The 21,721-nt window shown below is 38.6% G+C and overlaps 1 protein-coding gene across 1 annotated transcript in view; it reads right to left on the reverse strand.

The window, feature by feature from the left end:
* Positions 1-2,172: 2,172 nt before the first annotated feature.
* Positions 2,173-21,721, reverse strand: part of SRBD1 (S1 RNA binding domain 1) — a 237,641-nt gene continuing 218,092 nt past the window's right edge. The window contains exons 20-21 of the mRNA XM_008064317.2: positions 6,673-6,857; positions 2,173-3,067 (exon numbers count right to left, since the gene is read on the reverse strand). Of these exons, the coding sequence (XP_008062508.1) occupies positions 2,778-3,067; positions 6,673-6,857 (475 nt within the window). The 3' untranslated portion in view covers positions 2,173-2,777. The remainder of the gene's footprint in view (positions 3,068-6,672; positions 6,858-21,721) is intronic.

Raw genomic sequence — 21,721 nt, forward strand, 5'->3', positions numbered from 1 at the left:
TATCTTAGACCATCCTCTCGTGTACTAGATTCCATCTGATCTCACTTAGTCAAGGATATCTTTCCAGTAACTCTCCCTGTCTCCTGCATAATATTTTCCTGTTTTACTTGATCATTTCCATTTACATGCATTATTATGTCTTTTGTCTTAAACACATACCCCCTTGCTTGACTCCATTTCTCACTTCTAGCCACCATGCTATTTCTCTTCTTCCTTTACAGATAAATTCCACTGTCTCTAATCTAACTCCTCCTACTCTCTCTTGAGTCCACTTTAATAAAGCTTATCCCCACCATTTATTGGAAACAACTCTTGTTAAGGTCAACAAGACATTTGTCCTAGTTCTGGACATCTTTCACATCTCAGTCAAACCACACTGAAACATTTTCTGACTTTTCAAAATCAATTAATCTATTATATGCTGTCACTTATTATTACTGTAATTTTATATTTTTATATAGTTCTTTAAATAGTGATTCTTTCTTCCTCAATAGCCTCTAAGCTCCACAATGGCAGTGATAATGTCTATTTTTCTGTTTTTGTGCTTCCTTTCCCTATTTTTTAAAATCACAACTATATGGTCAGTGATACAATGTCTGGCACACAGGGGGCCACCAATACATATTCAGGTAAATAAATGTTATATTATCATCATCTCCATTTTAAAAACAGGAAAAGGAGATCTGTAGAAATAGAGATACAAGTTCACAGGCACACTGTGCCGCGGACTAGGAATAGAACATAACGAACCACCATGCTACATTTTGGAGTTGTAATGATAAACGAAACGTGGCCCCTCTTCTCCCAGGGTAGGCCTTACAGAGCCTCTGTCATGTTTGGCCTGGATAGGACAACCCATGTAATCTAGTCAAGTCCTTGTCATTTCCACCAAGGCTTAGCTGCTAGGTCAACAGAACAGCTTCACACCGTCAGTTGCTTTTGTTCCTCTATCCAACTTGCCCAGGAAGAAGCCTTCTTCCCCAAAGCATTCATTTGAAATTATATCTCGGGCTTCAGAATAAGACTCTTCAGGTACACATCACTCGTTACTGATCGACAAATTACGAACCAAGATGACTACTAGGAGGAGTGAGTAGGAAGAGCAACTTAAAGTTTCCACATTAAGATCTATTGTCAGTTGAGACCGTAAGAAACAGGGCAAACGCATTTCAGAAACGAAACTGCCAGGTAGGTGGACTTGAGATATACAACGTTTAAGGAACCTACTGCATTAAAAAAAAAGATCTATGTATACCAGTTGCTATCTTGCAAACAGCAAACCACCAAGCAGAACTATTCTGCAATATACAGTCACATTCACTACTTTGTAAGTGACTACTCCTAGGTGACCATATGATGTACTCTCCAAAATGGGTCACTTTGAGAACAGAAAGAGGCAATATGAATGATTATTCCAGGACAATGGGTGTTTACTAGGACTGCCCTAGGCAAACACACAGGACTGGCCATGCTCCATTTATAATGCATGGAGAAAACTAGATACTCATTCAGGCACACAAATATCTTCATCAGGCAAAACAATAGCAGCAGCAATAGTCAGAATGGGCAGGATACCAGTCCCATGTGGGGTCTACCTTAAATCATTTTGACCCTGAGTGGTCATGCTAATACTTACCATCTCCACTGAATAAAAATAGGAGTCACTTCCTTTATCATTTGTTTTTCTTGCCCCTTCACAATGATCTATATATGAAGTTTAATCCTGACTTAAGAAAGAACATACTCTTCTGTGCTAAGTCAAACAAAGCCATTCTTCTAATTTCCAGAGGCTTCCTTCTTCCACAAAGGTTACCAGGAACCACTTTTTTTTAAACAGGGTCTCACTCAGTTGTTCAGGCTGGAGTACTATAGTGTGATCACAGCTCACTGCAGCCTTGACCTCCTGGGCTCAAGTGAACTTTCCACCTCGGTGTCCAAAGTAGCTAGGAATACAGGTATGCATCACCTCACCCAGCTAATTTTTCTTTCTTGAAACTTTTTGTAGATACAGGGTCTCACTATGTTGCCCAGGCTGTTTGTGAACCCCTGACCTTAAGTGATCCTCCTGTTTTAGCCTCTTGAATTGTTATGAATACAAACATGAGTCAACCACATCTTCTTTAATCAAGATTGACTTCTAGGTCATTCACTGAATCAAACAGCAAAAGCAAGTCACTAGCCACAAAATTTTATTATTGGGATCAATACAAACATCCCTCTGAGAAATGTTTTGAGCCATTCATTTGATGGTTACAAACACACCAGAGTCTGTTTTACTGGTATATTTTTGGTTTGCCTTACAAGGGGAAATAGAGATTATTGCAAAATCGTGAATCAAATTCAAAATGCCTGATTTTTAAAAAAATCTATAAAAGAAGAAGAGTAAACACTGCTTGTCCTACTGCGTCAACAAAAATTGTACAATTCAAATCAAGAAGATGATCCCTACAAGTCCAACAAGGCATATGTTGGCAAGTAGAACCAAAGCAATCTCTTATACAAAATGCAACATGAGTTAAAAACAAATTTTTGGTCAGAAAGCTATTACTACATAAAGCCATACAAGGATGTCTATTAGTTGTTTCCTTTAAAGGGAAAATAAATCAAACTGTTGGTTTTCTACTTATTCAGAAGGAAAAAGGACGTGCTTGAAAAATGTTTCTGCTATTAAGTGAATTTTTTCTCTTTTGCTATCCAGAATTCACAAACATCTGACTTATCCTTGTCAGCCTGTAGAAATGAGGGAATAAAACAGCATGTAGCCTTCAATGGGGCATTCACAACACCCGAATGAGGTCCAGCGTAATCCTAGATCGGGGGATGTCAATGTTGAGTACTCGGACTTCCACTCTTTCCCCAGGGCCCAGTCCAAGGCTTCTTCTCTTCTTTGTCTTAGAAAGTTTTGCTTCTGTGACATTTCGTATGGGAATCAGCCCTGATCTCCCCACTCCTATATCCACAAAAATTCCAAACAGAGTAGCATTCTCGACTTTGCCTGTAAGAACTGTCCCAACCTGCAGATCTTCCAGGCACACGATGCTTCTTTTGAAATCAGGCTTATCAAAATCTATAAGGAAAGGGAAAGAAAGTTAGTGTATAAAGCACTATACTTCCTAGACAACAAAACTTAGTGAATAAGCAGTTACTGCATATTGATTATGTGTCCAGACCAATAGTAAGCATGGAGAGGGGATGAACTGAGGACTCGAGCTTGCCTTCACAGAAAACGCATCCCAGCTGGAGAAACAGCATTCATGCAGCACAAACAACTCCAGAAAATTTACTCAAACACTTCTCTCCAAAGTCTATCCCACTGGCATGCACACATTAGTGCCGTACACAAGGAGTGAGAAGGGTAGAGTCTTATTTTTCCTGTGTGAGGAGATGATGAGAATATATCTTTGCTCAATGAATATACAAAGCTAAATCTCAAACACTGAGAAAGTGAGATCCTTGGAAACAGGAGATTGGGAGTTTTTTCCTGATGCCTGAATTCTTAAGTTGTTTAAAGGTGGTAGAAAGTACGTCAACTTTTGGTCGAACGTGGATAAATTCAAACATTCTCTCTTCCTCACTTCTTTCCACAAATTTGGAACTCAGAAAATCAATTTCTATCCATTTCAAATGTCTTTATTCAGTTGAAGCTTAGATTCTTGATTATCGATGGCTCAGACAACCAGACCGGCTAGTAACTAATTTTCTTTCTCTTCTTTCAATTCAAGTCAGCAAACACTAACTCCTATTATCATTCCCAGGCCAGGTCTTCTGCTGGGTGCTAAAGATACCTAGATCCCTGTTCTCAAATTTCTTACGGCCCTCTTTTCTTGCTCACTCCAGTGTACATTTCTCTGTTCCTTAACACTATCTCCCAAAGGTGGGCATAAAGCATGCCAAGGGAATCTTTACTGCTCTAGTTAAAACAAAAAGCAACAATAAAGGTTTTATGAGGCCGACAGTTAGGTCCAGCAGTTTAAAGAGGCGTGAGGATTATCTGTGGACTCCATTTATCCATGCTCTTCTTGAAGGCCCCCTTTCCTAGGATTACTGAGTGTTGACTCTAATAACAAAGAACACATTCTATGCTTGGATCTCCTTTTACTAAGGCCTCATTTTCCCCTCCACCCATTCCATTTCCTTTTCCTCCACAGCTGTTGGCTTTATCCTGATTACTTGTTAAAGCTATCCTTTACATTTGTATTAACAACTGGTCACCTCTTGCTTCCCTTCCCCCAGTTCAACTATACTGAAACCAAGATGTTTTAAAAATCAAGCTCTTTCCTGTAAAACAAAACAAAAACCCTCTTTAGGATCTAAACCTCATTTTCCTCATGAAAAATATGCTAAAATTGGAATTGATTCTGTAGAATTTCACCTGATGCTAAAGTGGTGAATTCCAAAAGCAAGAAACCTACTGTGACATAACATTACTGGGCTAGGACTGTGTCAAAGCAAAATGAAACAAAGTCTTTGCTTAGGGTTAGAGGTAGATGGTCTCAGGCCCCACAGACATTGTTCTTATGCCTGGAAACTCTTTTTCCCCTCTTTTCTCGCAAGGCCCAGCTGCTACAGATTCCCCAAGGGTCCTGATCAGCTGCTTTGTTGAATTTTGCATGGAAAATCAGAGTCAGGAACTACTTAACATGTTCCTGAAGACAGTCTGGGACACCGAGAAATCAGAAAGTCCTCGGAGTACCATGCACACTTTAACACTTTCATAGCCAAGCCTGTGTGTATTCAGTCTACTGTCAACTAGGCTGCTTCTAATGAACTCAACTGCGGAAACTAACTAGCAAGCAGAATGTTAATAGAAAAATGAAACTGATTATGTCCCTGGGAAAGCAGAAGACAGGATGTGTATGAGGAAAGAATGAGACACCAAGAAAGGAAATATTTTAGAGAAAATGGAGGAAAAAGATGTGGCATAAACACTGTCGTGTGGAAATGCCCAAAATACTATCTGCCCCCTCAAAAGTATGGCTTATCTGCCAACCCCTTTGAGATACGATTAGTAGTAAAACAAAAGTTTTCAGACATCTTGAAAACTGTGACTTACATTAGGGAAAAGGCCAGTTCTGAAGTTTGCTTAAAGAGACCTATTTGAAATTTCACTTGACACACTGACAAACACTGCAGTAACAGGAAAGCTTAGTCCGGAGCCCAGGTGCATCTGTGTTTCTGCTTGGTTGTTTAATTGAACCATATAATTTGAGGGCTGATCTCTGCTCTGAGTCAACAGTGTAACTGGGATAACAGAATGATTAACACCATGACAGAAAAATGAAGATGGACATGACAATCCAGTACAGAATACCTACAGTGAGAGAATATTCGCCAACCCTCTAAAGCCGTAGGCATGTCACCCCGAAACTCCACACTTTTTGAGAACCACTGCTCTACTTATTATTCCTGCTAGACAACACCCATGACATCCCCATGGAAGGTTATCAGACCTCCAATGGAGATGGATTTGTCTGTGAAAACATCCACTTTGTGTAGAATATCACCTGAAGGCTTCTACTCCCACATTTTTGGACAGAGGTCTTATTGAGTGCTATTTTCTTTTCCTTCAACTTAAAAAAAAAAATTAAGCCAGGCTCGGTGGCTCAGCCTGTAATCCCGTGCCTTTGGGAGGCTGAGGTGACTGGATTGCCTGTGCCGGCGAGTTCGAGACCCGCCTGGGCAGCAAGAGCTCATCTCTACAATAAATCAAAAATCAGCGGGGCGTGGTAGCGTGTGCCTGTAATTCCGGCTACTCAGAAGGCTGAGGCGGAAGGATCGCCAGAGCCCAGCAGGTCGAGGCTGCGGTGGCCGGGAGCGGCCACTGCACTCCAGTCTGGGCGACGGAATGAAACTCCAACTCAAAAAAAAAATTTTTTAAACTCACAGAAGAGTTGAAGAAACAGTACAATGGACTTGCTGGGTGTGTTTTGAAATTCCCTTAAATTTTTTCAAAGAAGCCTGTCTCACCACCTTAACACAGCCTAAACCAGAATAAAAAGAGCCAAGCCCCAAACATGGCATCATCAAACTTGTTATGGGACACGTGTGCAGAGTCACTTAAACCTCAAGGGTTCTTATTCAAACTTCCTTGGGAAGTAGGTCACTCGATACTGTCGTTCTTTTTCACTGGGTCACTGCTCTCAACAACTATGGCTGTTATACTTTCCTCACCATCTACCTGTGCTGAAAGCTGAGAACACTTTTAATTAGAAGGAAAATCAACAGAGAGATATTATCTTATTTGTTCAATGTTTTCACTGACACAGACTCCAAGAACTTGGAAGGCTATAATTTAGGAAGAAGATTCATTTTTTAGCTTGTGAAGTGAATGCTTTCCCGTAAGCTTCTAGGAGATAGAAATGGCTTACCAAAGGGTCGTGAAAAATGTGTGCCTCCATGCACACGGCAGTACATGTATGACACATGTAGTCTAGTATGACCACAAACAAACAGTAGACAGGGACTCTGGAGACCACTGGTTTCTAGCTTTGGCTCTGGATATTAACTAACTCTAAAGGCTTTGAAGGAAGCTCACTAGGATTTTATTTTCTCATGTATCAAATGGGAGAGTACTACCTGTTTTACCTGTGGCACAGGATTGCTGTGAGGATCAAAGGAGATCACGGGAGCTGTGCAAATGCAAGATGCCGTAATTCAAGCTCAAGTGTTTACCTGTTCGAAAGTCAAAGCTTTCAGGCTGGCTGAGACCATCTATGATGACCTGTAAGGTGGGTGTTGTTGTTTGTAATCTTTCTGCAATTTTCTCTATTCCTTCTTTTTCAAGGAATAAATTTATTTTCTGTTGCATTTTAGGCTTTCCAATCTCACACAGTGTCCCTCCAATGGATGATAAAAATCTACAGTAGGAAAAAAAAGCACAACATTTATCAATAATATTACTTCTTTTCTAATCTTCTTATATTGGTCACCCTAAAATTCATTCATCTCAGTTCCATATAGCAATCTTTAAAATCTGTACATCAATCAATGAGTCTTTATTGAGAATCTACTATACATCCTACACTGTAACATGTCATCTGTCTTGGGGAAAAAAAAGGTGACAGGGGTAGGAGGTGTACTTGGGTTCTTGTGCTGTTTTCCAAATAAAGCACTGGAGACATTTTACAACGTAATGCTCATTATAGCTTGGTGTCCTGTAGATTTAAAAAATAAGACTCTCTATTTACCTCATGCTTCCTAAAATTTCAGTTAGGAGACGTATTTGAATTTAAATTAGCTAATAGACAAAAAATTAATCAATCGATTATGCCAAAATCCAACCAAATATGCATCAAGTATTGCCAACTTTTGACAAAGGAATTACTCTATTCATGTGCCATATCTTGCTTTTTACTTCTGTGTTACCATGATGTGAGCATTCCTATCAGTCTAATAACTCTCAAATTCCATCAACAGTCAAATCTCACACAAACTAAATTATATCAAGTACATTGAGCATTCAGAGTCAACAGAAAAAAATGAGAGGCAATACCAAAAAGAAAAAATAACTTTTTTCCAAAATGAGGGATCTCACTATATAATCTAAAGATGTATCTTTATATACTTTATACATTATGTAGCTACAATATCTGCAAAATAAAAACATCTGCCTTTTATAATTTCCATTTGCTATGTTTTCCATTTCCTTTGCTTGCACAGCTGCCTCTCAATTATTCTGCTTTTGAGTTCAGTAATACATTAAGAGAAAAAAAAAACAATTAAAGGGTTAAGATGCATTTCCCTTCAATTTCATCTGAATATTAGGCTGTAGCTTACTTTCTTGACATTCCTTGGCTGGGTATTTTTCTACACCATTAAGTTCCATTTCCTATGATTAATGGCACTTTAAAAATGTCAACACAGTAATCAGACAGATAGTGATACTAATGCCCTCAAATCCTTTCCTCTAAGGATATCTCTGGAATACAAGAAGAGAAAAAGGAAATTGTTAGAGATTTGCCTATATTCAGAGTTGGGATGTATCTCATTTGGCAGGTTGCTACATCATCACAAAAGGAATGCTTGTGATTCTAAGACTTTTCTGCATTGTTGTGTTCAGCCAGAAAGGTCTCTTCAGTGATATTCTGAACAGATACTAATAGTCTGTTATCTGGTGGAGAGAGTTCCCCCATCTCTCATGTAACTAGGGCATCTCTTTGGGTTCAAATGTGCAACCTTTCTAAGAATATTACTATAGGCATATTTTTGGTCAGAAAAAGAAAAACTTTATAGCATCTAACTAATTCTCTTGAGAATATATTTTGGTTAATGGCCTAATAAAAGATGAAGGAGTTGGTGCTTGGTCTCCCAGAAATGACTTCTGTCCAAACTGGTGGCCAACAAGCTACACACCGGAAGTCTGTGTGTTTGTGGCTTTCCCAGCATGGTGGGAAGGCAGCCGGTATCTGTTAGTGCTGATAGATGGGCAGTAGCACACAAAGGCCCTGGAGACAGGGAACAGCTGCTGGAGCTCTGACTGACGGGCACATGACTCATGACAACCTCTGCCCACAGCCGACTTCCTTACACAACTTTCTAAATAATTCATGCCCTGCTGAGCAAGCTTCCCTGGTATTCACTCTCTTGGCTTTATTGGTCTATAACTGGCTACTTAGCAGAACATCTTTCAAATCCTCAAGATTCTGGCTTATAACCATCTGTTAAAATGCCAAAAAGTGTATTCAGGGGCTGTAAATCTACAACCTTGAATAGCATTTTATAATTAATAAAAGTAACTACATGGAAGAAACTTCCCAAAGCACTGTACAAGTCTTGGACTTAATAACAAAGACACCAGCTCAGTAGGCCACTTAAGAGTCTTAAGGTTGTAGTGTGTTGGGGGGGGGGGGAAGAGAGGAACTAACTGCTACCAAAGTCACTTCCACATAAAGAATTCTGCCTATAGTGGTTGCAGATGTAAGAAAAAAATTGGTCTGTTTAACCTGGGTGCATATTTCATATATCATTTTCATTCTCATGCACATAAGCCTGAGGGCATTGGTAACTGAAATCAATAAAAAAGCACCAAGATGTGCTTCTAGCTAATGCTTCATATTGATCAATCCTATTTTTAAATGACTATAAAACAAAGTCAAGTACTTTTTATTTTGAAAACTTTCCTAAAGTTAATAACAAGGTTAACTTTAAAAGGTTAACAACAAGGTTAACACACAAAAAAGAGCAAATAAAAGGAAGAGAGACTGTAAAAGAACTGGGAATGGCATTTGAACTGACCTCTCCTTTACTGAATTTCAAACATGTTTAAGTGTATACGATAGGAAGCCATGGTTTACGCTCAGTAGCCATTCAATAAACATATGTTCCTTAAATATCAGAAAAGTTTATTCTACATATTCTAAATTTCCCCTTCAGAACTGAATATGATGAGTAATACTCAATACAAAGTACTTTCTAGCTTAAAAGTACCAGATAAAAACACATTACTCTATGAAGTTTGGAATACAGAAGGTAAATGAACCTGCAGTGATAAATATCTGTCAGACCTTGTGCTAAATAAATCGTGTCATTTAATCAGGACAATACTAAAAGGTAGGAATCATACCATACCACAAAGAAAAATTAGGGTTCAGAGAGGTTAAATAACTTGCTCAAGACCGTTAGCTCTTCTCACTAATTAAGGTTCATGCCATATACAATGTATGTGTCTGTGTATAACTGAAGTCATATAAAAATTAAAATGCTATATTTGGTTAAGAAAGAAAACAGTACTTTTGGCAATCTTTTACCAACACAATTTAGTGGCAGGTTACTTTTAAACATTAGACAACACTGAGTAAATCCTGAAAAGAAATTATTATATGCATGCTTTTAAACAGACAATTCTCTCAAAAATCATTGAGTTTTAAAGTCATATTCTCATTTTCCCCACTGTCTCTGGAAGACTTTTTCAGGTTGCTAGGGACTGCTGTTTGAGCTGCTGTTTTTATTTAATATGTAATTTCATCCATCTTACTTAAAGTAAGAAAGTAGCATAAATGTAACAAATAAGCACATCATGTTCTTTTAGCACACATCTGCACAAAGTTAAAATACAGACCTTGCAGCAGAGTGAATGCTTATTTTTAAAACAGAATGCTATATAACCTAAAATTGCTGATATTTTCAACAGAAACTTGTTATAAATGCAGGGGTTTTTTTACCCTCAAAGAATAAGAAAAGTCTTGGTAAGACTTTTCCCAAAGAATAAGAAGTTCTCAAGATTCATGACTTCAGACATAGTCATTCAGCTTTATGTAATCATTTCCAGCATGGAGATTTAGGAGCTGAGGACTTGGTTCATTACATTAAAGCAACACGATACTCTACAGAGCACAGAAGAGCCATGGTGATGCAACACAATCACTTTAAAAACAACTTAATATTAGCATGTGCTTTGTGGGCAAAACACATATGATTTATAACCCCACCAAGAACCAGGCTATGTGGGCAAAGCAGTCTACCCACTTTCAACACTTAGGAGATTTTCCCGATTATTTTTATCCACTAGTTTGATCCAGCTTTTTTTTTTTTTTTTTTGAATTGGAGTCTCACTCTGTCACCCAGACTGGAGTGCCGTGGCATGCTCCCAGCCACCGCAGCCTCGACCTGCTGGGCTCTGGCGATCCTTCCACTTCAGCCTTCCAAGTAGCTGGAACTACAGGCGCGTGCTACCATGCTCGGCTAATTTTTTTGATTTATTGTAGAGATGAGGTCTCGCCAAGTTGCCCAGGCAGGTCTCAAACCTGCAGGCTCAGGCAATTCACTCACCTCAGCCTCCCAAAGTGCGGGATTACAGACTGAGCCACCAAGCCCAGCTTGATCCAGCTTTAAAGTAATTATATCAGTAAGCAAAAAATTAAAGAACATATCACTTTAAAAATAAATAGGTACAGATGGAGCAGGTCATAATTTGTAATACAGGTAGACATTCAATGATTTTAAAAAAGAGAGCTTATACACTAACAGAAAATCTGGCCTGTTAAACTGTGATTGTAGATTAAACAGTGGGACGCAAATGAAAGTCCAATTATAACTTGTTACCCTAAAGAACATAGATACTATTTTCAAATTTACTGCTCTTAATATCAAAGACCGGATATAAATTCAAGTTTGACAAAGGAAGCAAACCTGCCGCTTCTTTTACACTGTCTACAGGGAGCTGAATTTATACAGGTGAGTTTGCAGCAGCACATACTTGGTTTAGCTTACAGGAATGCTGGTCCTACCATAGCTGCTGTTCCAGCAGTCAAATCAAAGGGATGGCAATGTGAACTACACTGTCGTCATCAAAAGGAAACCTTTTCAAACTTCTGAACTCCTTGTTAAGTCAAGACACTGAACTGGGCCAGTTCTTAAACATCTTTGTTGGTACAAAATCTACAAGTAATTATAAATTCAAGTAGCATACATTTACAGAGAGGCCCATCGTGCTGCCTATTATACTACGAAGCAAGTAGATACCTAGTGAAAAAGATATTTAAATGGACTTTGTTAGCCTGTAATCAACCACAGAAAGAGCAAATAACTAGAACTTACAGCTGAGACTGGCTCTTTAAAATTTACATACAACAGATAAACATTTAAAAAATGTAAGGCTTTCAAGAAATATAATGCAAATTGTTCTGAAAGCTCTTACAGATTCTGATCCAAGTACAGTTTTAAACTATCTGGGCTTAATAGTTTTGGAAGTGATGGTGCAGTTATCTGGGTGGCTGGGGACATTTTCAGTGCTACTGCATGGTACCATTTCGAGTGTCCTTGGAACATCTATGATTAGCAGAAAATAACTAACAAGAGAAAAAGAGAAAGATTCCTTTATAGATAAAGAATTAAGTTTGTCTTCTGAAAGACTTGATTTACCTGCTTCTAACTTCTAAAGGACTTACTATATGTTTCCTTCTTTTTCAAAGATCTATTATACATGCACAGAAACTGGATACTCATTGCATGCTGCGTTCATTGTATGCAGGAGAATAAATCCTTAGGAAGCTGTTTTATTTTTAAAATTTATATTCCTTGGCAATTTAGTACAGGAAATTAACTTTGTAAAAATATTAAAATGCCCTTACATATAAATCTTCTAAAAGTTTAAGATTTAGGATGATCTGATTTTAGAAATAGTTGGAGAGTGCTCATATTGCTACATCAAAGGATCTAAGGTCAGTAAAATAATAATCAATGCCATTAATAAGTAGCACTGACTTTTATGTAGTTTTTCCTATTTAAGAACCACTAATTTTGTATTATATAATGTGTAACTATCATATAATTTAAATAACAAATGTACATACATCCAAATGAATATGAGTACATAAAAAAGTATCATGCACTGAAATATTGCTACTACTGCTCTAAAGATGTCTTAAAATTATGTTTACACAGTGACATTAAAAAAATCAATTTTCTCACATTTAACAAAACAACAGCTCCCTAAACCCCCAAAAAGGAGAACTGGAAAAAAAAATCAATAACCAAGTATTACTCAGCTTGGTCATTCTCTTTTCCATGATTCTGGTTGCTTTATTTTTATTTTTTGAGTTGGAGTCTCATTCTGTCACCCAGGATGGAGGGCAGTGGCATGCTCCTGGCCACCACAGCCTCGACCTGCTGGGCTCAAGAGATCCTTCAACCTCAGCCTTCCAAGTAGCTGAAACTACAGGCACACGCCACCATGCCTGGCTAATTTTTTCATTTATCGTAGAGATGAGGTCTCGCCAAGATGCCCAGGTTGGTCTCGAACCCGTGGACTCAAGCAATCCTACCACCTCGGTCTCCCAAAGTGCTGGGAGTATAGGCGTGAGCCACCGCACCTGGCCTGACTCTGGTTATTTTAAACACACACACACACACACACACACACACACACACGGACATACATGCCCCTACCTCAAATGATAAAGATTTGCTAAAATCAAGGCTCTTCAAAGAAATGTGACAAAATACCAAATTCGATTAAAAATAATTTACAGAGGCACCCTCAGTTTTATTCAAAACACTTTTTACTGTGGAGGAAGACTTTAGGAAAGATGGTAAGAGAGCCTTTGTCCTGAATGAGCTTACAGACTAATTTTAAGTAATGACGCTATAGTTGGAATAAGCAGTCTTCCACTTACATCTGCTCTTTCAGAGGTAAGACTCTCCATGCAGATAAATACTTTAAAAGTGTCCAGTAAAGATGATTTCATTCAATTCTTTCAAAAAATCTATTGTGGAAGTAGATTTGCAATAAGGGAATGAAAATTCAGAGAGATGAAGCGACCTGCCCAAAGTCACACAGCTGACACGGTAAAGCCGTAGTAGCGAAGGAAAGTTAGAATGGATCACATCTTCATTAGCCCTCCTATTCCTTTACTTTGAAAGGTTTCCAAAGCGGACAAAAGACTAAGATCTCTGATAAAATTTGGCACCCAGCAATACTGCTTGGGAGCAATTTATTATTATTTTTTAAACCAAATTCAAAAGAAAAAAACTTTGGATCTTTCTGAGTTACTGAGTAAGAGTTGGACAAAATAAAGTTAGTGGTTTCAAAGGCTACAGACTCTCTACAGCTCAAAAACATTGTGTTTAGAATTAATATAATTAATATAATTTAATTTACTGTCTGTAAAGTTATAATGTGGATTAGTGCCTGTGAATATTTGAAAGAAGAGGGCGTGTATTCAAAGACGTACAGGTTCGCAATGGAAAAGCTGGAATTAAACAGCTCTGGGACCAATGGGGGATAAAGCCCATGCTTTAGAGGCAAAGGAGTTTCCTACTTGTCCTTTTACTATGAATGCTGTCCTGTCAAGGAATCCTTCCTTCAAAACACTTGACATTGCTTATTAACATCTGCCATTTCAATAAATCCCTGGTTGGCCTCTGACTGGGCAGAGATACTGTTACTCCATTTAAAGGGTCTGCAGCGGAGGTCAGAGTAACCTGCTTATGGTGATACCAAGAATCAGAAGACAGGCTAAGATTAAAATCCATAGCTAGACTGGGGCAGGAAGGGGAAGAGGGAGATAATGGGAGACTAAATCAATACCCTGCTGAATTGCAGGCTCCAGACGGAGTGGTCTAAACTTGAGGAAGGGAAGAAAAGGAGAAGGGCAGACAGACACCTTGGAGATGAAAAGAACTGAAGCAAACACAACTGCAGGGCTGGCCAGCAGCTCCTCCTCTACTGGGTACTAAGAGGTTGCTCCAAATACGCAGGAAAGAAACTAGTGTTTTTTCCAGTCCCAAGACCCAGAATTAATATTCACTAACTAAGTTAAGTACCCCAAATTGCATCTTGATCACATGGTAAAATGACACCTTTTTTCCTTGGGGATCAACCATTGTAACTGCCCATCCCCCACATTCTTTTGCTTAGCATGACAGCCCCTCCTCAATCATGACAAAAATAACAACAATAATAATTACAGCATTATTAGTTGATTCTGTCCAGGTGCTAAGTATTCTATACACATTAACTTATGCGAACCTTACGATAGAGGCCCTATCATCATCCCCATTTAACAGACAAGAAAACTGAGGTAAAGGGAGGTTAAATAACATTCTTAAGTCAAAAGGCCATGATTTGAACCCTGGCATTCTGGTACTGCACTGCCTCCAGACGGAGCTATGGGAAAGTTACGTACAGTCTCAGACTCCTGAATTTCCTATTGCCCTCTGCCAGCACTGCCAGAAACATCAAGTGTCTTGGAACAGCGTATAAGCCATAAGATATGACAATCAAGTCCTAGGAACCTCATAGCTTGACCATCTAATTCTCAAGTGGGTGAATTCTCTTCCACCATTCTTCTCTTCTGTGAGGGCACTTTTGAAAATACGATGACTGTTACTTCCTGAGAACTTTAATAAGATGTTTATATTTTAACTACTAACATAAAAAAACAAAGCTAGGCATGGTGGCACATAACTGTAGTCCCAGTTACTTGGGAGGCTGAAGCAAAAGGATTGCTTAATTCCGGGAGCTCAACTCCAGCCTGGGTAACAGAGTGAGACTGTATCTCAGAAAAACAAAAACAACAATAACAACAAAAAAACCACCACCACTGCCACCACCAACAGCAAAAAAGCTCAAGAAACACTTTTAGTAATCTATCCATTTAACATTTTTACACTTTAAATTTTGCATCTATTTTATGATGCTATATCTCTTTATAAAAAGACAACCTAATATTGTATAATCACAGCTCCATTAGAAATTCATGTAATATAACTAACTGATATACATTCTAAGTTATCATTTATCAAAATCCAGAATTGACTGCCTTAATTTTCATGTCCAAACGCTCAATTCTTTTTTTTTTTTTTTTTTTGAGTTGGAGTCTCACTCTGTCGCCCAGACTAGAGTGCAGTGGCTGCTCCCGGTCACCGCGGCCTCGACCTGCTGGGCTCCGGCGATCCTTCCGCCTCAGCCTTCCGAGTAGCTGAAATTACAGGCATGTGCTACCACGCCTGGCTGATTTTTTGATTTATTGTAGAGATGAGGTCTCGCTGCCCAGGCGGGTCTCAAACCCGCGGGCTCAGGCAATCCACTCACCTCAGTCTCCCAAATGTGTAGGATTACAGGCTGAGCCACCGAGCCTGGCTTTAAATGCTCAATTCTTATAAGGCAAGTCCAGAAAAGCTATTTCAAATAATCTCTTAGGTCTCTTTACCTAATTGTCATTTATTGTAGAGCATTTGCAGTGGATTTCTTTTCAGGCAAGTTTCCCACAAAAAAATATGTTTTTATCATTGCAGGCACTGGTTTGACTTGCTGATGCAGAAGAAAGCTGCAGTGAATTTTAGATGTGGGGAAGTGTGCTAGACATATTCAGTAGGCCAAGGCTCACCCTCAGAAAAATCACAAATCACAAGTCATGGGCCTTCTGGTTGCTTACAGTGAAAACTATGAATACAAAATCTGTGAATGTTATGGGTCAACTATTGCTGGGTTTTGCTTTTGTTATTTTTTTAAACAAAAACATTTTTAACTCCCTGCATTACAGCTGCACACGAGCTAGAAGACTTCTTTCTTTGCTGTGCAGCAAGCAGGGGTTGGAGAGAAGGTGATAAAACCTCTGAAGGCAATTCTAAGGCGGAATTGAGCAATGCTAAGTCCTTGAACAGGAATGGGAAAGACAGACTGAGATGTGCCTTCTCACTAAGGGTCTTCAGTTTTGGCCATTATTCACTCTCTGGCTTGACTTATTTAGCTCCATGATAGGGAACAGGGCAGAACCTTTAAAGGGCCTCCCCCTACCCAACTACTCTTAGCCCAGGGGCACCAGTTAGGATCCTTTATATCCATTTGTCTCATGGGGAATTCTTGTATATCTGTTGAGTTAATTCTACTTTTGGTCTTAAAAACCTGACACAAGTTTTTAGTAAATTAAATATAAACATTGTTTGGCTTTTGTACAGAAGTTTCTCCTTTCCTCAAGTAAATATTTTGTCAGGTCATGTGATTATTCCTGTCCCAGACCTGAATTTTACATTCATGGCTGTCTACTCTCTGAAAACATACTTTCCAACATTGATAGGAAGGGTCAGAAATAGGCATATCAGCAGAAATAAAGGAAATACCACAGTACTAACATTATAGTACAGATATTGATACCAATCATTCCTCAATATACAATATACATTTACCTAGTCCATTCAATTGGTGCTGTATGTCATATTTCTGCTAAACAGGCTGTTAACCATGTCTAGAAACTAGTCATTTAGAATTTCTAATGGCTCAAATGGAAATAACAAATACTAGCTAATGCTTTATCAAAATGAGTGTTGAGTGACAGTCTTGACATTAAATTTCCTGGCATTTTTCAAGTTAAACCAAGAGCACAACAACTTTCAAGCTTAAATATCTGGAGTGAATCAAATTCTTAATGCAGCAGATTCTTTGGGAGAGTGCCAGGTCTTACTATGACATGTACAAATCAGCATAATCTGCAGCACAAAGCTCTACCTCCTGGCACCTTATTCAAGAAAAAGGGGAAATCCGATACCTGCCTTGGCTCTCTGGATCAATCAAAGTGGTAGGACAAAAACACAGGAGGTTGGGGGCTAAACAGGCTGCTTCTGAATCTCATTCTACTCATAATGTAGCAGCAGTTTTACTCATGGCTTACAGTATCCAACACAATGCAATTATTCACATTTGGAGATGTTATGACAATTTATGCATGGCCACAAAAAATGGTAAGAAATCCTCTTTCATGCACTGTCTCTGCTTTTCTAGTCTATAAAATCTAGGAGGGCCTGGGCCCTGGATACAATGCTCTGTGAAGGTGAATGAGATACAATATAGGGAGGTCTTGAAATCCTTTCAATGCACCAGGAATCCCAAAAGAAGTGCTCCCTGAACATGCAGAAAAGGCAATGCTGGGAAAGGACGATCTAGGCGTTCTACCAATCGTGTTGGCATTGACCTTAGCCAGTGTAGACTTTAGAAAAAAAATCTGCATCGATGTAAAGCTAAACATTTTACTTTTTCTATTGAAGTTATCAATTCCCGAGTAGTTCCTTTTCCTGTGTTCTTCTATGTAGCCATCTTTCATTCTCTATTTCTATAATTTATTTTTTCGTTAAACAAATACTGCCATATCAGTCTTCGTTGGTGCTAGGGATAGGGAGGTAAATCAGATTCTTATGGCCCCTGCCCTGTTGGAGTTGATAGCCTACAACTAGCCTAGCAAATCTGGTGGCAAATTTTCAGGTGCATTATTGATTTTGCAGGGACAGGACAATAGGACAGGTTCATAGCTTTAACTACGATATTCTACCGTGTCACACTTCTTTTTGCCCATTCAAGCCCATATGAATAAGAGGAGTCAAGTAGCTTCCTGAAGGCCACATCAAAAGAAGTCCTTTAATTTAAAAAATTGTAACTTAGTATTCTTTTTCTTGCTTTTACACAAGATGGGTCTTCTCTTAAAATCCCTGACCTTTAAGATCAGTTCACTGTTCCCCATATTTTTTTGCTTTTATGATTTCAATATTTACTCGATGAATTTTGTGGGTGATGACTATCCATCACTTAGAATGTGAAGAACACTGTGGTAGGGCCTGAGAAATACAAAAATGAATAGAGGTGATTTATGCCCTGAAGGATAAAACTTATCTTTACAGATGCTATAACAGAAGTCAAAATTATTAAGTGTCATTTGTGTTCAAGGAGTAATGACTCGTTTTCAGATAGGGACCTCTCATAAGATCAAAGATGACTTCAAGGCTTTGGACTGAGAAACGGAAAGGATGAATTGAAATCATCTGAGGTGAGAAAAACTACAAAGTAAGATTTTTGAGAAGACCTGGGGTTCAGTTTTAGGCATGTTAAGTTTGAAATGTTGAGTAGGCAGTTGGATCCACAGGTCTGAAGTTTAGAAGAGTGGTTGGGCTAAATATATAAATTTAGAAGTCATGTGCTTATGATAGTCCTTAAAGCCATGAGACTGGAAGAGATCACCAGAGGAGTAATCATTGTTCAGTTCTTTAACTTCTCCCTTTTCAACACCCCAGCCCCAATACAGTGAGTTTCCACGTCATCCTCCAGTGACTCTAGTATTCAAACTATTTTGCCATTCACAACTACAGTCACTGTCTTTCATACCCTTCATGCAATCTGCCAGCAAATCCTATTGGTTCTAGTTTCAAAATATATGCAGAATCTGAATACTTCTCACCACTTCTGTTATCATCTGGGTCTCAGACATCATCATCTTTCTCTTAGATTATTGCAATTAGTCTAACTGGTCTTCCTGCTTCTGTCAGTTCTTGTCTATATTAATGGAATGACAGTAGTGTTATTAGCCATTAATTACCGGTCCTTCTGATTTGTTTGAGGTTAGTGAAAAGGATCGACGAGAGGAGGAGATGGAGATGTAAAAGGGGGTGAAAAGGGGAATACAAATTTCAGTGTTAGATATACTGAGTTTGAGTTGCTAAGATATTCATGAGAAAATCTCTCACAGACAAATGGAAAGGTTGAGTCAAAGCTTAAACAGACCTGGACTAGAGATGTAAAGATGTAGGACTGGAACTTTGTGGAGAGGTAAAGATAGTCATGTGAATGGATGCAATCAACCAAAGGAACACACAGAACACACGAAAAGGAAGGTGAAGGTCAAAAACCTGAATTATATCTACATCTATAGGGACATAGGAGAACGAGAAACCAGAGAAGACAGAATATGGAAACAAAAGTCTGGAAGGTCTGTAAGTTGATGGTATCAAATGTGGCAGAACGGATAAAAGATTTAAGGATGGAAAGAGACCACTGGTTATGACAATAAGGAGGTCACTAGCTAGAGAGTAATTTCAGGAGAAGGGTAAGGATCGAAACCAATCTGTAGAGGACTGGGAGAGAGCAGGCAGAAAGTATTAGAGGCCGATACTTCTGAGAAATTTGGCAATGAAAAGCAGAAGCAATGGGCTAGAGGTTCTAGACAAAAAGTAAGATAAAAGGTAGTTCTTGCTTTAAGCTTTTAAGGAGTGGGGAGTAGGGAGACCCCACCAATAATACGTCTGTGGGTTAAAATACGAGGAATAAGTGGAAGAAACATTAAAGATACAAAAGATAGGCATACAACTTTGTAAAGCTTAAAAATATTATTTATTTTTCTACCACTTTCTCCCTGACTTTTAGAAGTGAGGCAATTTATGACACAGAGATCAAGACAGTGGACAAAGTCAAGAGTCCTCAGCAGCAACCTGGAGAAAGTCAGGACGGGGAGGGAAACAGAATCAAGAGACAGAGAAGTAACCCTAAGAAGGACAGAACCGAATATGTAAAGATACAGAGACAATTCTCGGATGAGGATTGTAAGGTAGTTTTAATTTTTGCAGTGAAATTGGAAGGGAAGTCACCGGGTGAATTGTGAGAAGACCCTAGAACAACTAAAAGGGACTTAGAATAGCTTCAAAGGACTACTGAAGGAAATCTATCTGTAGTAATACTGTAGAGCAATACTCTTAATCCCATGTACCCTTAAAACTTCTATAACAAGGGGTCTCTTACCATATTTTTAAAACTGACTCTTTCCACACCACCCCTCACTTAAAAGCCTATTCTGGCTCTAGGGTGAACACGTTCCTCCTGTTCTCTACCCTACTCCTCTCCTGAAATGAGAAGATAGCAAATGCAGTTACTCTCCAGCTGCATACTTTGAAATGCTCATTCTAAAAAATATAATGGAAAGGAATTCTTTTTAGTGTAATATTCAGGAAACACCATATCTGCAACAGAACAGCATAAAATTCTACACACTCTAGAGAAAAAATTCATTTCCTACAGATCCCTTAATAAAATAAATAGTCAAAGTTTCATTTACTGGAGGAGGTAATATTTTCTCGAGAGGAAAGGCAGAGCCTAACTTCAGCCATGTGATGATAGAGAATAACACTCAAAGCCAGCACATTCCAGATACTCATTTTTTCCCTTAAAAAGCACATATAACAAAAGTTCTGTAACTTTTCTGTACAGAACAACACATACTGTCTTTAAGGGTACAATACCCTCAATTGGAAAGACCATTATGATTACATTCAAATGTGCTTCCAAGCTAGCTTTTTAATTGTAATGTTGTCCAGAGCTCAGACTTTGAAGGACATAGATCTGGTCAAAATCTTGGTTCTACCAGCTGAGTTTCCTTAGACAATTTACTTCTCCTGAGACTCTGCATACCCAAAAAAGTAGGAAAAATAATAGCATCATCCTCACAAGGTTGTTGTGAGGTTTAAACAAGATGATGCTTCTAACATGCCTGGTAATAGAAAGTATTCAATGAATGTTTGTTACTTTTACTAGACTATTGATTATTCCTCAAACTGGACTGAGCTGCATCTTTCTATCTCCAACTTTTTTTTTAGGTGAGCTAGCAGCATGGGGCCACTGAGGCCTGCCTGCTGCTGAGGTCTTCTCAACTCCTGGGGCTCTGAAGTTGGTACAGTGGTGGTGTGAACTAGGGATTGAGTCCACCTTGCTCGTCTGAAGCCTAGGGCTTTGGGATCCTGCCTGGTGCTAGGACAGGTTTGCAGACTTTGTCTACAGGGACTAGCCTGGAGTCTGGGGCTTTGGTGGCGAACGTTGTGCTGTATTTTACTGTCTCCAACTTTTTAAACACCTTTTTCTACTGGCTGAAATCCTTAGAAACCTAACCCAAATGCAACCTCCTATATAAAACCTTATAAGATTCTCCTATCTGGAAATGAGCTCTTTTTGCTGGAAACAATTTTTGTGTTGCACAAAGTGTATTACTATCTATTGACCACAATTATGATATCTGGGAGCATACATTTTATCCTTCCTACTCTGGTAAGCTCCTTGGGAACATAAATAACCTCAATTCATTTTTATATTCTTAGGCCCTACCATAGTACTCACAGTGCTCTGTACCTTCTAAGTGATGAATAAAGTTACCACTGACAGAATTCAGAACCAGAATACTGGAACCAGAAAGAACATAAAAAATATGGGAAACACTAAAGTGATCTTAGAGATCAGGGACCTTAAGAGAAGACACATTTTGCATAAAAAAGCAAGAAAAAGAGTTTTTACTTCATAAAAAGTTCAGATTTCAAAAACACGATAACATTATAAGCAGATAAAAAGGTAAATAAACTAGAAAAAAATTTTAGCCTATACAACAAAGGACTTTAATATATAGAGAACCCCAAATAAGACTTCAAAGAAAGATAAAAAGAAAGTTGACTCTTTTTAAACCACTAAATAACTAACTCAGGC

Source organism: Carlito syrichta, unplaced genomic scaffold, assembly GCF_000164805.1.
Source record: "Carlito syrichta isolate Samal-C Ts95f unplaced genomic scaffold, Tarsius_syrichta-2.0.1 Scaffold307284, whole genome shotgun sequence".
Classification (NCBI taxonomy): domain Eukaryota; kingdom Metazoa; phylum Chordata; class Mammalia; order Primates; family Tarsiidae; genus Carlito; species Carlito syrichta.